This window comes from Ricinus communis, chromosome 10, assembly GCF_019578655.1.
Source record: "Ricinus communis isolate WT05 ecotype wild-type chromosome 10, ASM1957865v1, whole genome shotgun sequence".
Taxonomy (NCBI): domain Eukaryota; kingdom Viridiplantae; phylum Streptophyta; class Magnoliopsida; order Malpighiales; family Euphorbiaceae; genus Ricinus; species Ricinus communis.
The window spans coordinates 5,102,645-5,126,362 of NC_063265.1; the positions used below are offsets into that span (position 1 = coordinate 5,102,645).

Sequence of the window (23,718 nt, forward strand, 5' to 3'; positions counted from 1 at the left end):
ACGTGGCCCAAATGGGAGTCATAATCTTGGTAGACCAAAATCAAAGAGTAAGAAGAATTATAAATGCTACCATTGTGGTAAGAAAGGTCACCTGAAGAAGGATTGTTGGAGTTTGAAGAATTCCAATCCTCAAGGGAATGTGGCATACACTTCGGATGATGGAAATGTATTGTGCTGTAAAGCAGCAATATCAACTGAGAGCAGAAAGATTATGATATAGGCAGCAATGTCGCATACTGTCTTCTAACTGAGGAAGGGGAGCCATCAACTCTCCAAGAAGCAATGAGCAGTTCAGATGCATCTCAGTGGATTGCAGTAATGCAAGAAGAGATGGAAGCTCTACATAAGAACAAGACTTGGGAGCTTGTGCCACTACCACAAGGAAGAAAGGCCATTGGCAACAAATGGGTCTTTAAGATCAAAAGAAATAGTGATGATCAAGTGGAGCAGTTTCATGCAAGAATGGTGGTGAAAGGATATGCTCAGAAGGAGGGGATTGACTTCAACGAAATATTTTCCCCTGTGGTTCGATTAACAATTGTTCGAGTAGTCTTGGCGATGTGTGCTACATTTGACTTACATCTAGAGCAGCTAGATGTGAAAACAGCTTTTCTTCATGGAGATCTTAAGGAAGAAATTTATATGCTCCAGCCAGAAGGTTTTGAAGAAAAAGGAAAGCGGAACTTGGTTTATAGATTGAACAAATCTTTATACGGTTTAAAGCAGGCGCCGAGGTGTTGGTATAAGAGATTTGATTCCTTCATCATGAGCCTTGGATACAACAGACTTAATGCAGACCCTTGTGCATATTTCAAGAGGTTTGGTAAAAGTGATTTTATTATCTTACTATTGTATGTAGATGACATGTTGGTAGCAGGCCCCAACAAAGATCATATTGAAGAACTAAAGGCACAGTTGGCTAGGGAATTTGAAATGAAGGACTTGGGACCAGCAAACAAGATTCTAGGGATGCAAATTCACCGAGACAAAAACAATAGGAAAATTTGGCTTTCTTAGAAAAATTATTTGAAGAAGGTCTTGCGACACTTCAATATGCAAGATTGTAAGTCAATTTCTACCCCACTTCCTGTTAGTTTCAAATTATCCTCCAGTATGAGTCCTAGCAGTGAAGAAGGAAGGATGAAAATGTCTCGAGTACCGTATGCATCAGTAGTGGGGAGTTTAATATTCGTGATGATTTGTACACGACCACACATTGCACATGCAGTGGGAGTAGTAAGTCAGTACATGGTGAATCCTGGCAGAGAGCATTGGAATGCTGTAAAGAGGATCCTAAGATATGTTAAGGGAACCTCAGATGTTGCATTGTGTTATGGAGGATCAGACTTTATTATTAGAGGATATGTTGACTCAGATTATGCAGGTGATCTTGATAAAAGTAAATCTACTACAGGGTATGTGTTCACACTTATTAGCGGAGCTGTGAGCTGGGTATCAAAACTGCAGTCAGTTATGGCGACATCAACAACAGAAGTAGAATATGTAGCAGCTACACAAGCTAGTAAGGAAGCAGTATGGTTGAAAATGATGATGGAGGAACTCGGGCACGAACAAGAGCATATTCCTCTGTTCTGTGACAGTCAGAGTGCCTTGCATCTCGTAAGGAATCCAGCTTTTCATTCAAAGTCAAAGTACATACGAGTCCAGTATCACTTCGTTCGTGAAAAAGTGGAAGAGGGCACTGTGGATATGAAAAAAATTCATACTAAAGACAACCTAGTAGATTTTTTGACGAAGACAGTTAACACTGATAAATTTATTTGGTGTCAATCCTCTAGTGGCCTGATAAAAGTATAAGCAGCATGGAAAGGTAAGGAAGAAAGAACGGTGTGAAGATCTGACTGATCCTCAATCAAATCTTCAAATGGGAGATTGTTGATATTTAGGGATTTGTATCTCTCCCACATTGTTAAGTTATTAATTTTTGAGGAGTATTTCTCCCACATTGCTAAGTTAACAATGTTGAGGTACCTTCCAAGCCTATATAATAGAGGCCTCACCTTGTTATTCTATAAAAATAAGAAAAAAATATTAGAGAGTTAAGCAATTATTTTTCTCCTATTATAAAGAGAGAATTTTAATGTTTTCTCCTTTATAAATAGAGAGTTTGTAACTCCTATTATTCTCTTATAGTAAAATTCTTTTATTCTTACCCGTGGTTTTTACCCTAATTTGTTTAGGGATTTTCTACGTAAATCTGTGTGTTCTATTGTGTATTTTGTCTTTCTTTATCTTTATTTTCTCAAATTATTAGCTGTGATTTTGCTCTATCAGGTTCATATTTTTCTACATAAAAAACCCCAAAGAAACAATTATTATTCTTATTTGAGCTCCATGACATTTCAATTGTAAATAAATGAACATCCCAAGAAAATTTATGTAATTCATAATTTTCAAACATACGTATAGATTATTAGTTAAAGCTTCAGAAATAATGATTTTTTTTTTTTTTTTTTGGGGGGGGGGGGGGGGGGGGGGGGGGGGCTCAGCTAGGGATTTTCTCTTGTAATTATTTAACAATGTTCTTGAGAGGGCTCCCATAAATATTGATTAAACAGCTTACCAAATTCTTGTTCAAGAGCCTGAAATTAGTTATTTAACTTCGCTTAAGTCAAAAACTAACATTATATAACAAAAGAAACGAGATTACAACTAAACAGATAAACCCAATAGAGATGTTGTTCCCTAGAATTGGATTTTTAGTTGTATTTCTAATAATTTAAGATGCTTCTTCCCCGATTCATCACAACTCACAGACCCATAACAATGCAACAAATTATCGTACTGAATAAACTACCCATACGCTTATCGGATCTTTTTTTTTAATGCAATTCTTCTCCGTAAATCTAATATACTGTGTATAATAGCCAAACTAAACAATATTGATATGTCTAATTGTTGCAATGGATGCAATAAATATAAAATATGCGACCGTTTGATTTCTAATCTAATATGATTATGCAGGTAAAGGGATATAAATTATCTTAAGTTGTTAATTATAAGCTAATATAATTTTGTTAAATTACTATATAAAGCTAATTAATGAGTTAAGGATGTAAAAAAATAAGTTGTGAATATGCAGTAATAAGCTATAAATGTAAAAATGAGTTTAAGGAATAAAATTAATAGCTAAAGTACTATAAGCTAAAAGCGATTATGTAATCATATAAATTTAGGAAAAAAGTATAATAAATATAATGTTGAAACAGTAACCAGAAAATTTTAGAAATTTTATTGTATAAAGTAAAAAATATTTACGATTTATTCTAGTTTTCTCTCTCTCTAAGTTTTGTGTTTATAAATAACTATTTAGATTTTTAAGACAATGAAAAAATAGATAGGAATAAGAATGAAGATGCTGTCATAAATTTTTTGAGAAAAATAATATTAAAAAAAATATCTACATGATATCAAAAAGATACCACAATACAGCTGGAAAAAAAAAGACGTACAAGTAAAAAAAAAATTAAATTTTAAATTACAAAAAAATTAGATTGTAAAAATAAAATTTTGAAGACTATTCCTTGAGGTTTTCATTAAAGGGTAGCTTCGGACGGTTTTAGCCACCAGAAGCCTACCCCGTCACTTCTTTCTTTTCAGTATTTTTGTGTTTATTATGTTTATATACCGTGTAGTTTCTCTTTAGCCAGTTTTCTATATTTTGATATGCTAGTCATCCATTTTGTGATTACATCAGTTTGGGCTCAATCTTATAGGGTGACATCCCGAATCTCTACTGTCTTTAATCCTATGGAATGTCGTAAATCAATGGTGGCTATAGGGGTTAAGAAAGGCTACCAATGAGATGGATAAACTACAGTGGTGGTATATCTTGAAGAACAGTGCTAATCTCGCCCGACTCTACACCACCTGTGATGAGAAAATACTTTTTTATGGGTTGGAAAATTGGGTGGAAGGACTCTAGTACAGTAACATTCTGAATCCCTGTTGTTTTAATCCTATGAAATGTCGTCAATCAATGGTGACTAGAAGAGTTAAGGAAAGGGTGCTGGTGAGATGGATAAAGCTACAGTGGTGGTGAATCTTGAAAAATACTACTAATCTCACCCAACTCTATACCACTTGTGATGGGAAAATACTTTTTTGAGGATTAGAAATTGAGTGGAATGACTTTAGTATATTCCTATCATTTGTGCTAGAAACTTCTTTATCCATTATATTGATGGTATAAGTTTAAAAACCTACAGTGCATGCTGTCTGTTTTTGGCCTAACACCATGGCCCTTGATCGGAGCAAAGTTGTTTGATGGAGTACCGATGGAAGTCTCCATATGGATGTGGAAGATGATATCTCAAAGGCTTTTTAGTAATGTTCTATTGCTTGTAGACCTTTAGCCGATGTTATTATGGGCTTCAAGCCCATGGCTTGGTTCAAAACACCTAGATTTATTAATCTCTTAATGATGTATGAAATTTGGAATATCGATTTGTTACATTGTTTTATAGCTAGGCCAGCTTTGTATGAAAAACATAGACATTTTATACTGTATTAGGCTTTTAGCTCTATTTAATACAAGTAATTTTCCAATTGGTAAAAGACTTACAAGAGTAATTAATCGTTCAAGAATACTTGAAAGCTTTAGACGTACGGTAATTAACAAATAAAGATAGTTGACTAAAGATTATTTAACTAATCTAAGGATAAAGATAAAGATAAAGTTTATTGACTCTAAGTCTGTTTTATTTCGATATTTGAATGGTTGAATTTTACTAACTAAGGGGTACTTACCTATTTATAGACTTTCATGGCCTGTAGAATAATTAAGGAGTATTCTTTATTCTTGGCTTAATTCTCAATTAACTCCCCACCTTGAGAGCATGTACTATTGTCTTTCACATTGTACATATATGATAAAGATGTAACTTTCTTATGCCACTTTCTTACTCTTCTTAACTTCCTAACCTCATTTTACTTTACTTTTTGCTTTTGCTCAAACTTCTAGCTTCCAAAAGTTTCTATAATTGACTTTCTACCTCCTTGTTTCCTCATTCTTTACATGTGAATAATCCGTAAGGATTATTAGACCAACTAGCTAGTGGATTGAGAATTTACTCATAGATCAAAAATATGGATCGAGCCAAAATCTATGAACTTTAGAATTTAGATACAAATTAAATAGGCTTTTTATGGGCTTGACAAATTTACTGGACTTGAATCAATGTTAAATGTGGGTGTACACACTAATTAATAGTATATTTACTTAGATTAAGGTCTAATTTCACTACTTTGTCCAACTACTCTTTTAGTAAAAAATAAGTTAGATGGAGGATGATGTAATTATTTCTGTAATATCTATGCTAAGTCAATTTTTTCATTTCATATGACCAATATTTTAAATTTTTTAAATACCATCAGCCATTAAAAAATTGTAAGTTCTCTCTCATTCCTCAATGCTCCTCTTTCTTTACAGCCATCATTCTCTTCTTTTTTAGCTTTTTCTCATTGTTAATTATAACCGAAATGGCATGACAATTGATCTATTTAAAATATGTTGCATGTGCATATCCTTTCTTTAATGTTTACTATATAATTTATCAATTTTCAATACAATAAATAAATCATTATTTGCTTATTTTACCTATAAAATAAGTTAACATAAACCAAACATAAATTCAATATAAACAAAACATAAAATAAACTAAAATTCAACATAAATTAAAAAAAAAAAAAACTCAACATAAATCAAATAAGAACTCAACTGAAATAAAATATAACCTCAGTAGAAATCAAACATGAATTAAGCAGAAACTTAAGCAGAAGAAAAATTTAACAAAAACTAAATACGAAAAATTAATGTTTATCAAATTTTCAAATTGACATTCAATATCAAATACATTATCAAGAACTTTCTTTTATAAACTAGCATTTCAAATAATAGTTACATGTTATTGTAAATATATCAAGCATTCATATGAAAGCAACATTAACAAAAAAGAAGTTGTACAAAAATCTAAAAGGATATATGAAATTAATTTATACAAATTTTGTTACCATATCTTATTTGTTTCTCAACTCATAGATCTTATACAACAAGCTGTTGCGATTTAGATCTCAAATATTGATAATTATAAACATATTATTATTTTATGACTTGTTTTTAGTTGAGAAATTTATTTAATTTTTAGTTTAGATTTTATTTTATTGTTGTTGAATATTATTAAATAGTTTTGGAATCAATCACGAAATAAAATAGAAAAATTAGAGAATATGACATATTTCTATAATTTTTTAAGAGAATATATTTGCAAGAGATATTAAAGCATTAGTTCTTTTTCATATTTTTTAAGGAAATCTATGGTATACGAGTATTTTTTAAAAAAAAATATTTTAATGACTTTTTTAAAATTTTATTTTTATGATTTTTAATTTTTTTTATTTATATAGTTTTTCATTATTTAGACTTATGACAAAAATATTAAAAGTAATAAAAACTTGCATCAACCAACCAAGTGATAGAGATTTATCATTTTCATTTTGTATCTTTATGTTTAGTGTCCATAATTGAAGGATATTACATATTTTTTAAGTAAATAATATGTTTTAATGACAATGAAAAGATACGTTTCAAAAAATTTACTATAACATACCAAAAAGCTAATAATACATGAAGATAAAATTAAAATAAAATTAAAAAAACTCATTTAAGGACGTCGAGAAGGATAGCAGTTTCATATTTATAACAACTATTTAGATATTTACGACAATGAAAAAATAGATAGAAATAAGAATAAACATAATATTGTCATAAATTATTATTTAAAAAAATATTTAAAAAATATAAACATAATAATAAAAGGATACCATAATACAGTTCTAAAAAGAATCATATAAATAAAAACTTTTTAAATTTTAGATTACAAAAATAAAAAGATTAGATCATAAAGATAAAATTTTGAAGTCCATTTTTTAGACAAATACAAAAAACTGTCTTATGATTTAGCGCTTCTGCACTTAAGGAACTGTGTTTTTCTCGTGACAAAGAATTATTCTGTAATTTAGTTTTCTTATATTTTTACTATTTTATAAGCTAAAAATTTTAAATTTTTATAATTTAATATTAAAATATTATTTATTTTTAATAATAGAATCACATATTAAGTGATTTGGCATCTAATTAATTATATTGAATTCATGGTAAATAAGATTAATATATATTTTTTTAATTTTATTAGCAATAAATAAAATAATTTTTAAAATAAGATTATAATATATTTAGAAGTATTATGATAATTAATTGAATGGTAAATTACCTGTAAAGTAATTTTATTATTGAGAATTAAATATTATATTCATATTAAATTATAAAAATATATCAATTTACAAAATAGTAAAAAGATTAAAAAGTTAAATTATAGATTATTTCTTTATGAATGAAAATTACAGTTCTCTAGATTTGTTTTTTTTCCTTTTTTGTTCGGTAAAACCTTTTAAAAGAAAAAGAAAAGCCTAAAAAAGGGAAATTGTTCAGACAGGCCCAAGATTTCTATGAAATCCAACTCTCGCTAGTGCTACTGATACCTGAGAAGGAAAAGGTTCATTTCCAAAACGCGACGGAATAAGTATCTCTATTTCAGATTACTGTTCCTCGCAAACAATACAAACTTATAAATTCTCTCCAACGCGACAACAAAAAAACTCCACCACCGTCACCGACACCGACACCGACCCCGACCCCGACCCCGACCCCGACCCGTACCCGTTGAGTTGGAAGCAAAATCAGTTCAACACACGCACAGAAAACAAATCATGACTAACGAGAAATCCGTAATAGCAGTAATTAGAGCCGCAAGGCCATGTTTCAAAAACAATCCCGACAAAGTTGTGTTTGCTGTTCACGCCTCTTTTCTCGCTGCCGGTTACGTTCTAATCGCCACTGGTCCCTCTGCTTTCTCCGATTCCGCCTTTTACACTTCCTCTACTGGTAACTCTTTATTATTATTATTATTATTACTATTATTATTGTTATTGTTGCGTAGTTCCTTATAAATTACTAAATTTTTTATCTGCTTTGATTAAGTTTGATCTTACTCTTAATTTTGTGTAGAAGAGGTAGGGATTGAAACATGGAATGATTCAGAAAACGAATATGCTTTTGTTTATGCAAACCCTGACAAAGGAGGAAAGAAAGTTTTGCTCAAGTGTTTGGTTATTAATGATAATTTGCTTCTTGATGCTTTGGCTGATGGCGTGCCTGACCCGGCTCATCTCGAAATCAGGTAGGCTTTTCTTTTCTTTTTTCTTTTTTTCCTTAAAAAAAAAAAAAGAATAATTAACTTTAATGGAATGGAAACGGGATTTTGGTAAGCTGGGGAATTTGATTGATTTGTTTGGCAGGATTGGGGAGTTTGTCAGGGAAAATGGAGGAACAAATATTTCAGATCAGTTTAAGAATTTGGATGAGCTTGTTCGGTCTATAGATGCTGACCTTTTGTCTAAATTGGATGATTCTTCTTCTTCTTTGAGGCCAACTTCCTCGAGCAATCAATCAGGGTAACTATTTTTATGTTTCATTTGTTATCTATATATTTTAGATGCTAATTTCATGGAATTTAACTCACTCAATTTTATGAGTTGAACACAGAATCATATCTAAGATAGTATGTTATGTAAGGGAAAGGGAAAACTAAACAAAACTGAAACTTGAGTCCCATACTATATGTATGATGATGGAACAAATTTGGTAGAAGTTCTCAAATCAATTAATCTGTTGTTTGATTTGAATTACATATACAATATTGTTAACCACTCATAAAGCACCTTTGAGATGTAGTTTCGCATAGGGTAAGTACGGTAATAATCAGCTCATGTTCTTTCTATTAATTTTGTAGGTCAGGAACAAGTGATGGATCAAAGTGTGGCATAAATGAGCCTGGTGTTGGACCTGAATCAATAGGTTCTCAAATTCTTCCTTCAGGGTATGCTTACTTCTGGGTTTTTTAGCTGATTGTAGAAAATGTTGCCCTTTCATGTTGTATTGCTAATTTATCTGCCAATAGTTTACTCTTTGTTCAGGTGAACTCGCCTTTTCCTCTGTTCCATTTTAGTATTTTCACCATTAGTTTGAACATGCATCTATTATGATACAATGTAGCTGCTCAATCTTTGTAAATCTTCTATGTTGCTACACTTGCATCGGTAATATCCATGGACACAAGTTGATGGTCACCAAAAAAATGTGAATTTCTCTTGTGTTTAACCAGGATTTTTAAAATGCATCCCACAGACATTCCTCGCACAGTTCATTAATCTTCATGCTCATGATAGTCATACAATATGACAGAAGCAGTATGATCTGCCGGAAGAATATGAATTATAAGAAATTTGTCTAAATCACTCTATATGTTTGGGAAAATAGAGATGACAGAAGTTGTGTTTGTCTTTGAAAATCTCTGATGTTTAGGTTTTACAACCTTTTCTTTACCCTTCTTGCATGATTATGTTGTTTCCTCTGGTCTGGTCCTGCCATGGCTAAGCTGTCTGATCTGGCATATGGAAATTCAGTTCATTCAGGTTGTGTATACTCACTCTGTTTCCCGGTCTTTCTTTTTAGAATTGTAATTCCTCCTATTAATCCCAATCGTGGTAGCGATATTTTCCCTGGTCCTGGTGCTGGAATGTATCCAACAAGGTACTTCCGAAAGAATTGCTTTTTAGTAATTCATACTCTATTCAATAATTGCAGTTCACTATGAAACATAATGTTTAATTGTAATTTTCTTCCAGGGGGGGCTTTGTCGGTGATGGGAGCATGCTTATAGGTATTCTTTTCTAAAAAATGCAAATAAGTATTCATAACTTTCTGATATATTTTGGAAAATTTGGGGAGAAAATCAAATGGAAGGAAGAAACAGAAAGGAGGCAAAAGCACATACAGTTCTTTTGGCATCACTGACTTTTTTCAATCTGCAAACAGGGCCTAATGATCCTCGATGGTTTGGTGGAGATCCAAATTTCCCTGGTGGAAATCCAAATTTCCCTGGTGGACTACCGTGAGTCCTGTTCTCTCTGTGTGTATGTCTGTTATGTTACTATTTCCTCCATGATACTAATAATGAAAAACTTTCTTTAGCAGGGGTGTTCCTCCAGGATCTCGTTTTGATCCCTATGGTCCACCTGGGGTCCCTGGCTTTGAGCCTAACCGATTTGCCAGGTAAATGGATTTCTTATTCTTAGATTTGAATTAATCTTCCTAGTTGATATGGAGTATCTTTGCCCCCTCTTTCACTATACATGAAGTTAGTGAAGCCAGCATACCTTTTTTCCCTCATATTATGCATATATGTCTGCGTGTGTTCTATTTTTTCTTCAAGCTCCTTTCTATTTGTACATCTGAGCTTTAGCTGAAGCTAAAGTGATGATTGGTGATCATTCTTGGTCTGACCTTTCAGAGGGCATAAATGCTAATAGATCGAGTATATAGATGAAATGATTCAAACCATGTGCAACCTTAGGTATATAACAAGGTCTGATATAGTTGGCATAAAATGACAAAATAGAAAAAAAGGAGTGGGGAGGGGAGGGGTGATGTGAAGTGTGTAGGTGTGGGGTTTTTATTATGTCCAGTTGGGGACCTGCTGAATGATCATTATGGTCTGTTCTGCAACTGAATAATCTGAAAGACCAATTTCAAGTGTTTGCCATTCTTAAGTGAGCTTCTGAGAGGTGGTGACCTTGATGAGCTCAGCATAGAATTATCATGGACTGCTGGTATTAATATTGCTTCATCCAATTAGCTTCTTACAAATTTCAGTTTCATACTAAATTTGTTATTAAATTCTTATTTATCCAAATTGCTGGTTGAAATCTTTGTTTTGTCCACTGTAATGTTTTATTTGTCCAAAGTGCTGTCATTGTATCATTGGTTGTTGGGAACTGGTATTATGCTTTCATTTATTCCATGTTGTATGGTGTTTGTGTTATTGATGGAAGTTCTTTTGCATCTTAGTTTCTCATAATTATGTTGCTGCTGACATAATTATTGTTGTTCAAGTAAACTGATGATGGGATTGAGTTTGGCTTGTCAGGAATTAGGCTTTAGTTAAGTTTACGAGGGTGAATGCTAGGTAATTTGAACTTGATGAATGTTTAAAATGACTGACCCTGGTTTGTTCTATTTTATGTTTGTTTTCATAAATGAAGTGTATAAAGTTGGTTGTTGGCTTGACAATATCCTCATCAGTTTAATCATCATCTGCATAGTGCATGGATGTAAATATGTATAAAGAGATATTTCTAGATTTTCGCATTCAGGATGCTGGATTGATGGAACATATATTTGTGTAATTATGCATCTCATGCTGAAAATAGTTACTTTGATGTGACATGAAACACTGGCCATATGTCACTGTTCTCCTTGTCTTTTTGTTGCAGAAACCGACCAAGGCCTGGTCGGGGCACTCATCCAGATCTCGAGCATTTTGGGGGTGGTTCGGATTTCATTTAGTTTGTTGCTTGAAGTTTAATCTTGTGGAAAAACGTACGGAACTTATAGAGCTTTTGGCTGTTATACTTCTCAACGTCGGTGCTATATTAGAAGACATTGTATATACAATAGGAGTTTTGGAATATCATACTAACGGTTTTAACTTTGTGCAAATGTCGTTCTCAATAGCTTTATTTGCATGAAATTGCCTACGCTTGTTTAGCATGATTTACCAATAATCTTTAATGACCGTTTAATAGTTTCCTGATTAAATGGGACACCAAGAAAACAGGCTGTTTGTCTATGTTGCCAAAATAAAGTGAGATCTGGGTATTGGTGAAAGCAATTTTCTCTACCATTTTCTTCAAGCATTGGTGGACCGGATTCTGCCTAAAAGTGAAGCATGCCTTGGTGGACTATTCAAATGGAAACTTCAACATTCCGATTGTACAGAAGTACAAACTCATGCACAGGCCTTATCTGCATGGCATTTATTGTTGGATTACTAGTCTTGTTTATTCTAGAACTTGCTGCCTTTTGGCAGTCTGTCTGTCATTCTAGACCCTTGGGACTTCTGTTTCTGCATTCTATGACTGTTGGAGGTGCATTTACTTTTCATGCTTTGCTTAGGATAATATACCAGTATTTATTTATTTATTGGTTATGTTTGATTATGATGTTCATTCATAAAACACTATACTAGTAATTGGCATTCCACGTATTTCACCGTTCTATTTAAGAAAGAAAATGTGCAAGAAAAAGTAAAAATTGAATTATTAAAAATTAAAAAAAAAAGTATTTTGATGTTATTATTATTATTATTAAATTTATCTAAAAATTTTATTTATTCTATTAAAATTTAATTTAACTATAATTATGTAAAGTTTTAAATTAATTTTTATTTTAATCAAAACACTAAAATCTTGATTAAAACACTAATAATTAGTTCCTAGGAGGGAGATTCTTCTTATAATTAAAATTAGATTTAAAAGGACTAGAAGGGAGATTCTCTTTGGTTGGATTTATCAAAACAATAAAATTTAACTTTTATATTAGTGATTGATCATCTATGAAAGCTCAGTTATTAATTGTTTAAAGTCTATCAAATCAATCATTTTATCTAGAAAACCTAATTTAATTCTAGAGCTTTATTTATTAATAATCAAGTATATGAAATTTTAAAAACGAGTTTATTACCTATTTTTTATTTAATCTATATGTACTTTTTTGACATTTAACTCCTATGGTTCTAGATCCTTTCCAATTTTATTTTTTATTTAAAACTTCAGTCAATTGAATGAATATAACTTGTTAAAAAAAGAAGAGATTTTCTGGTCAACTTAGACATAATTTAAACATGAAAATAATTTACAATTGTTAACAATTAATTAAAATATATATCTAACAGATTCTCGGAAATATAGACTTACTAGGAAATGTTATGGAGATATTCCAACTTTAACTTTGGTTAAATTTAAATATTAAACAAACATTAGTATATAGTGTTGGGAGTAATCCATTTCTCCAGTTCTCCGTTGATGAGCTGAAGACATGGCTGTCGCAGCGTTTCAGTGGCCTCTTTCTCTTTATTTTCCGCATGTGTATTTGTTCTTCTCTTTCTTTCTTTTTTACTAATCTGTTTATTTCCATTAGTTATTGGACTGCCGGTTAGTCCGTGTTTTCCATGTAGAAGCTAAAATGGTTTTTGAGTTTAACTTCCAAAGCTCAAACGAGCAAGTGGGCGTGCCGGAGTGGTTATCGGGCATGACTAGAAATCATGTGGGCTCTGCCCGCGCAGGTTCGAATCCTGCCGCTCACGCTTTTTCAGTTATAAAACAAACTAAACCGCTTTTCATTTTTCCTTTCCTCTTTATGAGTTAGATAACCATATTTTATGCGTCCAATTATGTATTAAACATATTTATGCACAAACTATTCCAGTCCAAATATATGTGATTTTCTTCTTTTCATTTTCTAAATCAAAAGGAGGTTAAAAGTCTAAGCACCCCTACGCATTTTTGAAGTCTATTTTCTTTATTCTTCTACCAAAAAAGATAATTAATCTAATCCGAATTAAACCGCAACAATCCGTAATTAATTTACTTTACCCCTTACATCTATTTTTATTCTTATTATTTTTCTATTGAAATTGGATTTTGGTAAAGGAATTGGAATTATCTATTATTATATTGTGTTTTGTCAAATCAATTTCATAATATTTTATGTAAATTATTTATAAATTTAAATTTTATTTGTTTAGTTATATTAAAAATTATTTAAATTTTACATAATTAAATTTATAAAATTAGTTATAACTAAGTTAAATTTTAACAAAATAAATAGAATTTTTAAATAAATTCCACTTTAATAAATCAATATATTTTATAATACTAAAATATCCTTTCAATTTTACCATCTCATTTTTTTTTATAGGTCATCTCTCATTATATATTTTTTTCTTATTGTAATTATTTTTACATAATATTTTTAATTTATTTGAAATAGATTCCATAATTATTATTTAACATCAAATATAAAAATTTAGAGATAATTTACAAGTTTACAACTTTAAATATGTAATTTATTTCGACAAAAAGAAATATGTAGTTATGAACCGTGATTAAAAAATTATCTCATCATTAAAAATTTGAATTCACTTAAATCAGCTAATATTAATTTATTGTTCGTATGTGATAATACGAATTTAAAAGTTAACAACTCTTAATTTTATTGTTTAATTATTCAATTGTAGTTTAAAAAATTATTGATTTAATGAATTGTATTAAATTAGTATATATATTGATAAATTTTCAATGTGTAAATAACAAGTGGATTGAGTGTCATATCAAAATTGTACCAAACTCATCCATGAACACTCCTGTCTACAAGGCTTTCTTAAGTAAAAGAGTCGTATATATTCACAATCAAAGAGCAGAATAAGCTCTTGAGTTTTACCTCAAAGTAGTATTCGTATTAACTACCTTGTCCTATAATTTTTAAAACAATTTTAATTAAACCCAAATTCAATTCTAACACTTGCAACTACCATTGACCAACTATTAAAGCATTATAAAGTACACGAATAACGTTAAAAAAATGAGCGGTTCTGCAGTAATATGGAAAGATCGACTATACACGCTATATTATAAACGAACGATGTGAATGAAAGAAAAAAGGAAAACAATAATTTTAAGATTTCACATCTGATAATTAATGAGACATTTAGATAAAGTTAGACCACTATTCAACACCTCACAACAAAATGAATTAATTTGGACATCAACATTGATTGTCAACTCTATTAGAAAAGCGATGCATGGACTCCATGCCCTATAGGCTAAGAGTAAATAGGAAAACTATATTTCAATTGAACTGTTTTAAAAATATTTAAAGTTTAAATGAGACAAATTAAACATTAGATAGCAAATTATACATTGAGGTAACCTTTTGTCTTCATTCATACTTATAAGCAACTTCACCATTCTTTCTTTAGCTCCCTCGTAGACATTTACCCTAGACAAATCATTGTAAGTTTGCCTTAAATTTCACTACATGCATATTAAAATCTTGTACTCAACTAATCCATCTATTATTATTATTATTACTTTTCTTTTGTAATCTTTCTAATTGTGAGTAATTGCTACGTCATTTATAAATAAAATGCTAATAAAAATAGTGGCAAAAGCGTTTGTTTTTAAAAGATAAAAAAATTTAAATTTTCATCTTCTCACTAGTAGATTTTTTTGGTTATGACAAATATAAAGTGATAAATACAAGTTTGCTTTCATAAAGAGTATAAAAAGGTAGATATCTATATTGTGTAGGATAAAAAGAAGAAATAAATGCTAATATAGGAAGTTATGCTAAATTAAAGAGGATTGGCCCCGCCATGGATAGGGATACCCATCTGACTTTTAGTATTTATTTTCCATTTAATCGTCGGAAAAAGGTTATTTGTCCACCACAATTGCTTGCAACTTTGTCTATATGCAAATCCTAAAGTGCAAACTACCATTGAAAGATATTAGATGCTCATATAAAAGTCACTATTTAATTATCAGGAAATTATACAGTAAGAAGTGTGAGATAAATAGCATATCCGACTTAATTTTATTTTTTTCAAATCCAATCATTAGACAAAATGTTATATATTTCAGGTGTAACAGTATGTGCATTTGTATGGTAAGTCTTAGCTAAACAACCAAATGCTTCTGTTAGCCCAGTTTACAATTAAATCCTGAGGCTCAAGTCTATGCAGAAAAGTTTCATTTAAGGCAAAGACTAAAGACACAAAATGCCAACTTAAGCAAACGACTTTAAAGCCAAAACAGCCCATGTAGATGTAGCTTTCTTTATCATACGTTAATTTCAGTTCATGAATCCTGATAGGAACCTTCCAACCCATTAGAAACGTAACCAAGTGGGCAACGTGTGTCACGACCCTTTTGTCGGCTCTAGAAGCCTACTTTATATATAATCAAATTAATAAGCACAAAGAATTCAAGCAGAAAGAGCCAACCCTTCTAGATTTTTTATTTTATTTTATTATAACCATATTATTTTTCTCTAATATTATATTTAACCAATCAAGATTTCCTTTATATTATCTGTATAGAATGATTGTGTTATATATACCTCCAAAAGCCTCTCCACTTGCCTTGATCTTTCCCTAGATTGGCAAAAATTATATATCTCTTAAAACCACATGCTTACTGGAAATAAAAGAAACATGACTGTGTCTTCTAAGTCTTCTTCTCTGCTTTTGCTGCTTCTGCTTGTACTTACAGTTTCTTTATCCCAAAAATCCATTATTACAGAAGCAAGAACCCTTTCTTTCCTTCCTGAGCAAAGTAAGTAATACCCTTGATTATTATCTTTTAATTACTGAATGAGTCTTGAATACTATTGTTTCTTCTCTTTACTTACCTTGTGAAAAATGTAATTCTGCAGGCAAATCAAAGATTTTTGCAACGCTTGGAATTGTTTGCAAGTGCTGTGATGGAAACCTGCAGGGTGAATGCACAAGTACATGGAAGGGAACTTGCCGTAAGCTTCAATGCCTTCCTTGGAAGATAGGCTAGTATAGCTATAAAATTGATAGACGAATTCTTCTTTGCAGTGCTTGTGTGTATATATATATATATATATATATAGCCATATTTTCAGGGAAGTTCAAAGTTTTGCCATTTTCAATTCCCAGAAAGACTTATAAGACTGAGGATCCTACCAATTCATATTGATAGTGAAACTCAGTTCAGAGAACATTTCTGTAAAGTTTTTGGTATTCCAATGTCTGATACAGAAACATGGGCCGGCCTTGTAGGTTTTCATGCGTCACATCTTAATTCTTAAGATAATGGGTTAATTATTACTTTAGCTCCTCCAAGTTTTGACCAAAACTACTATCACATCCTTGTGGTTTAATGAATTACTATAACATCCTTCACTATTCAATTCTTCATTAACCCAAATGATGAATAAAAGAGGTGAAGATATTTAGCCAATTGATTTTAACTTCTTTCTAAGCATAAAAATATGAAAAGATTTTATATAGATAAAATACAATGAGTTAATGGAATTAAATAACTAATTGATCAAGCAGCAGATTGAATATGTCTAATTAAAATATTTCTATATTAGCTTTTTATGGTAGTCAATTTAGTCAACATAATTATTAGCAAGAAAAAAGATTAATTTTTTCTTTGTACTTATTATTGGTTATTAAACTTGTTGAAAAATAAATTTTATCAAATTAGGAAATTTTTATCCTTAACACAATTTACCTTTAACATCTACCAAGGAAATTAATTAATTAGAACATTTCTTTTATCATTAATTAACAAAATAAAATTTCTACATTTTTGTTTTAGAAAAATGAGTTATAAGAACAGTCATGTGTAACATTAATTATATTGACAGACTTTCTCTTAGTAAAAAAAAAAACAGTAAATCAATAATAAAATAAAAAATAAGGAGAAGATAAGAAAAAAGAGTAGCTAAGATATTTGGGTTACTATTTCAAAAATACAAAATACTAAAAAAGCTTTTACAATACATTAAAATTAAATAGCAGTAAAATAAAATTTGTATTATTTGAAAAATAATTTTAACAGTTGATGAAGAGGAAACATATTCATAAATATATTAGTCGACTAGTCCAATGTTGAAGGAGTTTGATCAAAACTCTAGGGGTTACACTAGTTTTCTTATTCCCTCTTTATAAAGAATTAAAAGTGGACGGATTGGAGTAAACAATCTTTAGAATAATGGGCGTGGGACAAAGATGTAGATTCTCTTATGCTTCTTAATATTATAAAATATCAAATATTAAAAAACAAATATTTAAATATTTTAGTAATTTATTATATATATATTTGTAACAAATTTTATATATCATTAATTGATATTTAAATGAATAATAAAATTTTATACTTAATAAAACACTTTTAAATGAAGCAATATTATATATATAGTTGATTATAGGGATGTTTGGAATTTTGAATTGTTTCTTACTGATCAAATATATTAAAGTGTTTGGTACAAATTTAAGAAATAATATTTGAGAGCTGACTTAATCTCAATCAGTTGTTGATTATATCAGCTCTATTTTAAAGCTTTTTCTTATGAGCTGATTGTTGATTCGATTTTTTTACTCATTAAATTTATTAATAATAGCTTATTTAAGTTGATATCATATAATTATATTTTTATATTTTTTAATAAATAATGTTATTTAAAATTATTTTTAACAGTTAAATAATTATAATATTTATAATTATGGTATTTAAAATTATAAATTTTTATTAGTAGAATTTAAATTTAATTTCTACTTTTAAAATAAATTTTATAAATATTTTAAATAATAAATACAATTGAGATACAAAAATAAATTATTATATTCTTAATTATTATTAATTTATTTTTATTAATTTGTATCATTGAATATAATATAATAAAATAAAATACATTTAATGATAAATTATACTACCAACAACCACTAATAAAATTTTGATAAATAGTTTAATTTATCGGTCATCAGCTACCAGTTTAACTTGATTGATGAGTAGAACTAAACTTTTTGTCTTATAACAAATATGGGATGGACGTATTGTTGGGAGTGTGACAGTTCATATTTTGCTATCTCTAATTAAAAGAGGAATAGAAAAAATAAAATAATGTATGATTTATTCCATAACAATTGATATAATATGCGAATCAATCTACATTTTCAATATTGTACTTGTGATTTGGTCTTATTGACGATTACTTCTTACTTCAGAAATAGTTGTTAAAAAGCATAAAAGACGATTTTACCCTTCATATGCTATTACTATTTACCTCTTGAAGTTGAATATATTATGCTATTGAATCATGTGGATTTGGTCATTACATTAGTACTCTGGGTTCATTCTTATTATCAGTCAAATAAATTAAATTAATTAATATCTTGTGATTGATAAATACATTTAATTGTTAAGGAACATTACGGTTTATATATTAATATTAAAAATATTTAAGCACATATATACATTAAATTTTGAAAGTTATTAACCAGTGGTGTAGGAATTGACATATCTATTGTGGTTGGAAATTGTAAAAGACCATTGCTTTCTGTGACAGGAATAACATTGGCTATCATCATTATAGCAAAAAAGGAAACTAACTTGTGTGAGGAATAACAACTGGGTAAGCTTTTTGTTGACCATTTTGCAATTAAAATTCTAGAGCGGAATAGATCTTTATGTCTTAATTCTATAGCAATTTGGTCATGTAGAAAAATATGAACCTGATAGAGCAAAATCACAGTTAATAATTTGAGAAAATAAAGATAAAGAAAGACAAAATACACAATAGAACATACAGATATACGTGGAAAACTCCTAAACAAATTAGGGTAAAAAACCACGGGCAAGGATAGAAGAATTTTACTATAAGAAAAAATAATAGGAGTTACAAACTCTCTATTTATAAAGGAGAAAACATTAAAATTCTCTCTTTATAATAGGAGAAAAATAATTGCTTAACTCTCTAATATTTTTCTCTTATTTTGGGATACTTTAATAACAAGGTGAGGCCTCTATTATATAGGCTTGGAAAGTACCTCCACATTGTTAACTTAGCAATGTGGGAGAAAATGCTCCTCAAATATCAACAATCTCTCACTTGAAGATTTGATTGAGGATCAATCAGATCTTCACACCGTTCTTTCTTCCTTGCCTTTCCATGCTGCTTATACTTTTATCAGGCCACTAGAGGATTGACACCAAATAAATTTGTCAGTGTTAACTGCCTTCGTCAAAAAATCTGCTAGGTTGTCTTTAGTATGAATTTTCTGCATATCCACAAAGTTGCCTCTTCCACTTTTCACGAACGAAGTGATACTTGGACTCGTATGTGCTTTGACTTTGAATGAAAAGTCGGATTCCTTGCGAGATGCAAGGCACTGACCGCAGGAATATGCTCTTGTTCGTGCCCGAGTTCCTCCATCATCATTTTCAACCATACCGCTTCCTTACTAGCTTGTGTACTGCTACATATTCCGCCTTGTTGATGTCGCCACAACCGACCGCAGCTTTGATACCACTCACAGTGTGAACACATACCCTGTAGTAGATTTGCTTTTATCAAGATCACTGCATAATCCGAGTCAACATATCCTCCCGATAATAAAGTCCGATCCTCCATAACATAATGCAACATCCGAGGTTCCCTTAACATATCTTAGAATCCTCTTTACAAGATTCCAATGCTCTCTACCAGGATTCGCCATGTACCGACTTACTACTCCCACTGCATGTGCAATGTCTAGTCGTGTACAAATCATCGCGAACATTAAACTCCCCACTACTGATGCATACGGTACTCGAGACATTTCCATCCTTCCTTCTTCACTGCTAGGACTCATACTGGAGGATAATTTGAAACTAACAGGAAGTGGGGTAGAAATTGACTTACAATCTTGCATATTGAAGCGTCGCAAGACCTTCTTCAAATAATTTTCCGAGAAAGCCAAATCTTCCTATTGTTTCGGCTCTTGAATTTGCATCCCTAGAATCTTGTTTGCTGGTCCCAAGTCCTTCATTTCAAATTCCCTAGCCAACTGTGCCTTTAGTTCTTCAATATGATCTTTGTTGGGGCCTGCTACCAACATGTCATCTACATACAACAAGTAAGATAATAAAATCACTTTTACCAAACCTCTTGGAAATATGCACAAGGGTCTCAGATTAAGTCCTGTTGTATCCAAGGCTCATGATGAAGGAATCAAATCTCTTATACCAACACCTCATACCGCTTTAAACCGTATAGAGATTTGTTCAACCTACAAACCAAGTTCCGCTTTCCTTTTCTTCAAAACCTTCACGGAGCATATAAATTTCTTCCTTAAGATCTCCATGGAGAAAATTTTTCACATCTAGCTGCTCTAGATGTAAGTCAAATGTAGCACACATCGCCAAGACTACTCGAACAGTTGTTAATCGAACCACAGGGGAAAATATTTCGTTGAAGTCAATCCCCTCCTTCTGAGCATATCCTTTCACCACCATTCTTGCACGAAACCGCTCCACTTGATCATCACTATTTCTTTTGATCTTAAAGACCCATTTGTTGCCAATGGCCTTTCTTCCTTGTGGTAGTGGCACAAGCTCCCAAGTCTTATTCTTATGTAGAGCTTCCATCTCTTCTTGCATTGCTGCCATCCACTGAGATGCATCTGAACTGCTCATTGCTTCTTGGAGAGTTGATGGCTCTCCTTCCTCAGTTAGAAGACAGTATGCGACATTGCTGCCTATATCATAATCTTTATGCCAGGTTGGTGTAAATTTTATACGTTTTTCCTTTCCAAGTTCTGACTCTTCAACTTCGGCTGGCTCTTCAAACTCGACTGGTTCTTCCTCTTCGTGCTCTGGTGCTACTTCAGAAGAATCTTCTTCTGTAGACTTTCTTTCCACCTGTATAGTTGTAGTCTCTGAATTTTCTTTTGAAGTGCTATCATCTTCTCCCTTCAATTTATCTTCTAGGAAGATTACATCCCTGCTGATTATAACCTTGTGGGCAGTGGGATCCCACAGCGATACCCTTCACACCATCGAAGATATCCCAAGAACAAACACTTCCTGGATTTTGGATCCAGCTTTGTAGTTTCTTGGATATTATACATCACATACACAGGACTTCCAAATATATGGAGGTTTGAATAATCAACTAGTTTCCCAGTCCACATCTCCATCGGTGTCTTTTGATCAATTGCTGTAGATGGAGACCGGTTAATCACATAACAGGCGGTGTTAACTGCCTCAGCCCAGAATGCCTTATTTAGGCCTGCAGCTCCCAACAATGCTCTAGTTCTTTCTAACAGAGTTCTGTTCATCCGCTCTGCCACTCCATTTTGTTGAGGAGTGTATGCCGTAGTGAATCGCCTCGATGCCTTCTTGCTTGCAAAAGCTATTAAATTCATGACATGTGTATTCTCCTCCATTATCTGTCCTTAAACACTTGATCTTATTGCCTGAATCAAGTTCAACCCGCGCTTTGTAAGTTTTGAAAATTACAAATACATCTCCCTTGCTCTTGATTGGATACACCCAACATCTCCTTGAGTAATCATCGATAAAGGACACAAAGTACTTAGCTCCTCCTAGTGATGAAACCGGTGCTTGCCATACATCAGAGTGGACTAATTCTAGAACATCCTTGCTTCTAGAATTGGATGTATTGAATACGCTTGCTTGTTATGCAATGCTCACAAAAGGGTAATGACACCTTTGTGAGACCAGGAAGTAGATTTTTCTCAGCAAGAATCTTCATGCTTTGTTCAGACATATGTCCAAGCTTCTGATGCCACACCATTGCAGATCTCTCGCTTGAACTACTTGAAGCAACAGATGCTTCGCTTCATGCACGCTCTCCCAAAACATATACAAATTAGCGTGAATTTTTTCTCCTTTCATAATTACAAGCGCTCTCTGGCTAATCTTCATGATTCCTTTCCGAACTTTGATAATGCAATTAAGATCATCCACTGTCCCAGAGATAACAAATTCTTCTTCAGACCTTCCACATGTCGCACTCCTTGAATAGTGCGGACTGTACCGACATGCATCTTCAACCTGATAGTTCCAATGGCTATAATCTTTAAGGCATTATCTTCACAACTATACACAGATCCTCCTAAGATAGGTTCATAATGATGGAACCACTCTCTTGAGAGGTCATGTGATAAGTTGCTCCCCGAGTCAAGAAGCCATACATCGCCAAATCTCTTCTTGCTTTCAGTTGATATTGCTGCTTCACAGGATAATACATTTCCATCATCCGAAGTGCATGCCACATTCCCTTGAGGATTGGAATTCTTTAAACTCCAACAATCCTTCTTCAGGTGACCTTTCTTACCACAATTGTAGCATTTATAATTCTTCTTACTCTTTGATTTTGATCTACCATGATTGTGACTCCCACTTGGACCACGCTCATTGATCTCCCTCTCATCACCATCAAGGCTTCCACTTGTTGTGAACTTGCCTGCTTGTCTTCCTTGTTTCTTCGGCCGATTTTCTTCTTCAAGAATAGCTACCGCTATATCATCAAAGACTAGAATTTCGATAATGACATTATTTGTCAAACTGATGATGAGTTGATCATACGAATCAGGTAGACTTTGGAGTAGAAGTTCGCACGTTCTTGTGACTCTATTTTATAGCCCAACGATGTGAGTTGAGAAAATAGAGTATTAAGACATTAAGATGCTCACATCAAGTAGATTCCCGACATTCTTAAGGTGTAAAGTTTCCTCTTAAGGAAAATTTTGTTTTGTAATGACTTGGCCTCGCCTAGTGAGGTGGTCCCAAATCTCCTTTGCCGTTTTCTTTTCTTCTATGCTGGACAAGATCCCATCTGCAAGTGCTAGATGAAGGTTTGCAATAGCATTCCCATCCATCTCGTTCCACTTATTATCATCTGTGAGTGTTGTCACGTTCATCGATAGCCGCAAGACAATTGTCTTTTTCAATACGGCCTTTATCTTTAATTTCCACGGTGAGAAATTACTCCCGTTGAACTTTTCAATCTCAAATTTTGCCGCCATTGCTTCTATCACAAACGGAGCGTTTTAGCTTGTAAAATGAACCGCAGTAATGAACACAACTCACTAGGTAAGTTCCCAGGAAAGACTGGAGGGTCACAAGCGGACCTCTTAAATACCAATCTCCTTAGATGAACCTTCCCTAGATTGTAAGTATTCTTACTACTCCACA

The 23,718-nt window shown here is 31.8% G+C and overlaps 2 protein-coding genes and 1 non-coding gene across 4 annotated transcripts; all 3 read left to right on the top strand.

The window, feature by feature from the left end:
• The first annotated feature begins 7,513 nt into the window (after positions 1-7,513).
• LOC8259340 (probable proteasome inhibitor) lies at positions 7,514-12,121 on the top strand. Of its 2 annotated transcripts, none has more exons than XM_015728501.3 (9): positions 7,514-7,963; positions 8,087-8,258; positions 8,377-8,532; positions 8,871-8,957; positions 9,593-9,670; positions 9,766-9,800; positions 9,956-10,031; positions 10,112-10,192; positions 11,413-12,121. In XM_015728501.3, the coding sequence occupies exons 1-9, from the start codon at positions 7,789-7,791 to the stop codon at positions 11,483-11,485; spliced, it is 933 nt and encodes a 310-aa protein (XP_015583987.1). In that variant the 5' UTR covers positions 7,514-7,788; the 3' UTR covers positions 11,486-12,121. The 2 variants fall into 2 exon arrangements, with proteins under 2 accessions (XP_015583987.1, XP_002534452.1); XM_002534406.4 differs by having other exon boundaries at positions 7,515-7,963; positions 10,115-10,192.
• A 1,080-nt stretch (positions 12,122-13,201) lies between these two features.
• TRNAS-AGA lies at positions 13,202-13,283 on the top strand. Its single transcript has one exon. It is a non-coding gene; the product is annotated as a tRNA-Ser (tRNA).
• A 2,686-nt stretch (positions 13,284-15,969) lies between these two features.
• Positions 15,970-16,840, top strand: LOC8279737. Its single transcript, XM_015728898.3, has 2 exons — positions 15,970-16,312; positions 16,410-16,840. Exons 1-2 carry the CDS (start codon positions 16,170-16,172, stop codon positions 16,543-16,545), a joined length of 279 nt encoding a protein of 92 aa, XP_015584384.1. The 5' UTR covers positions 15,970-16,169; the 3' UTR covers positions 16,546-16,840.
• The last annotated feature ends 6,878 nt before the right edge of the window (positions 16,841-23,718 follow it).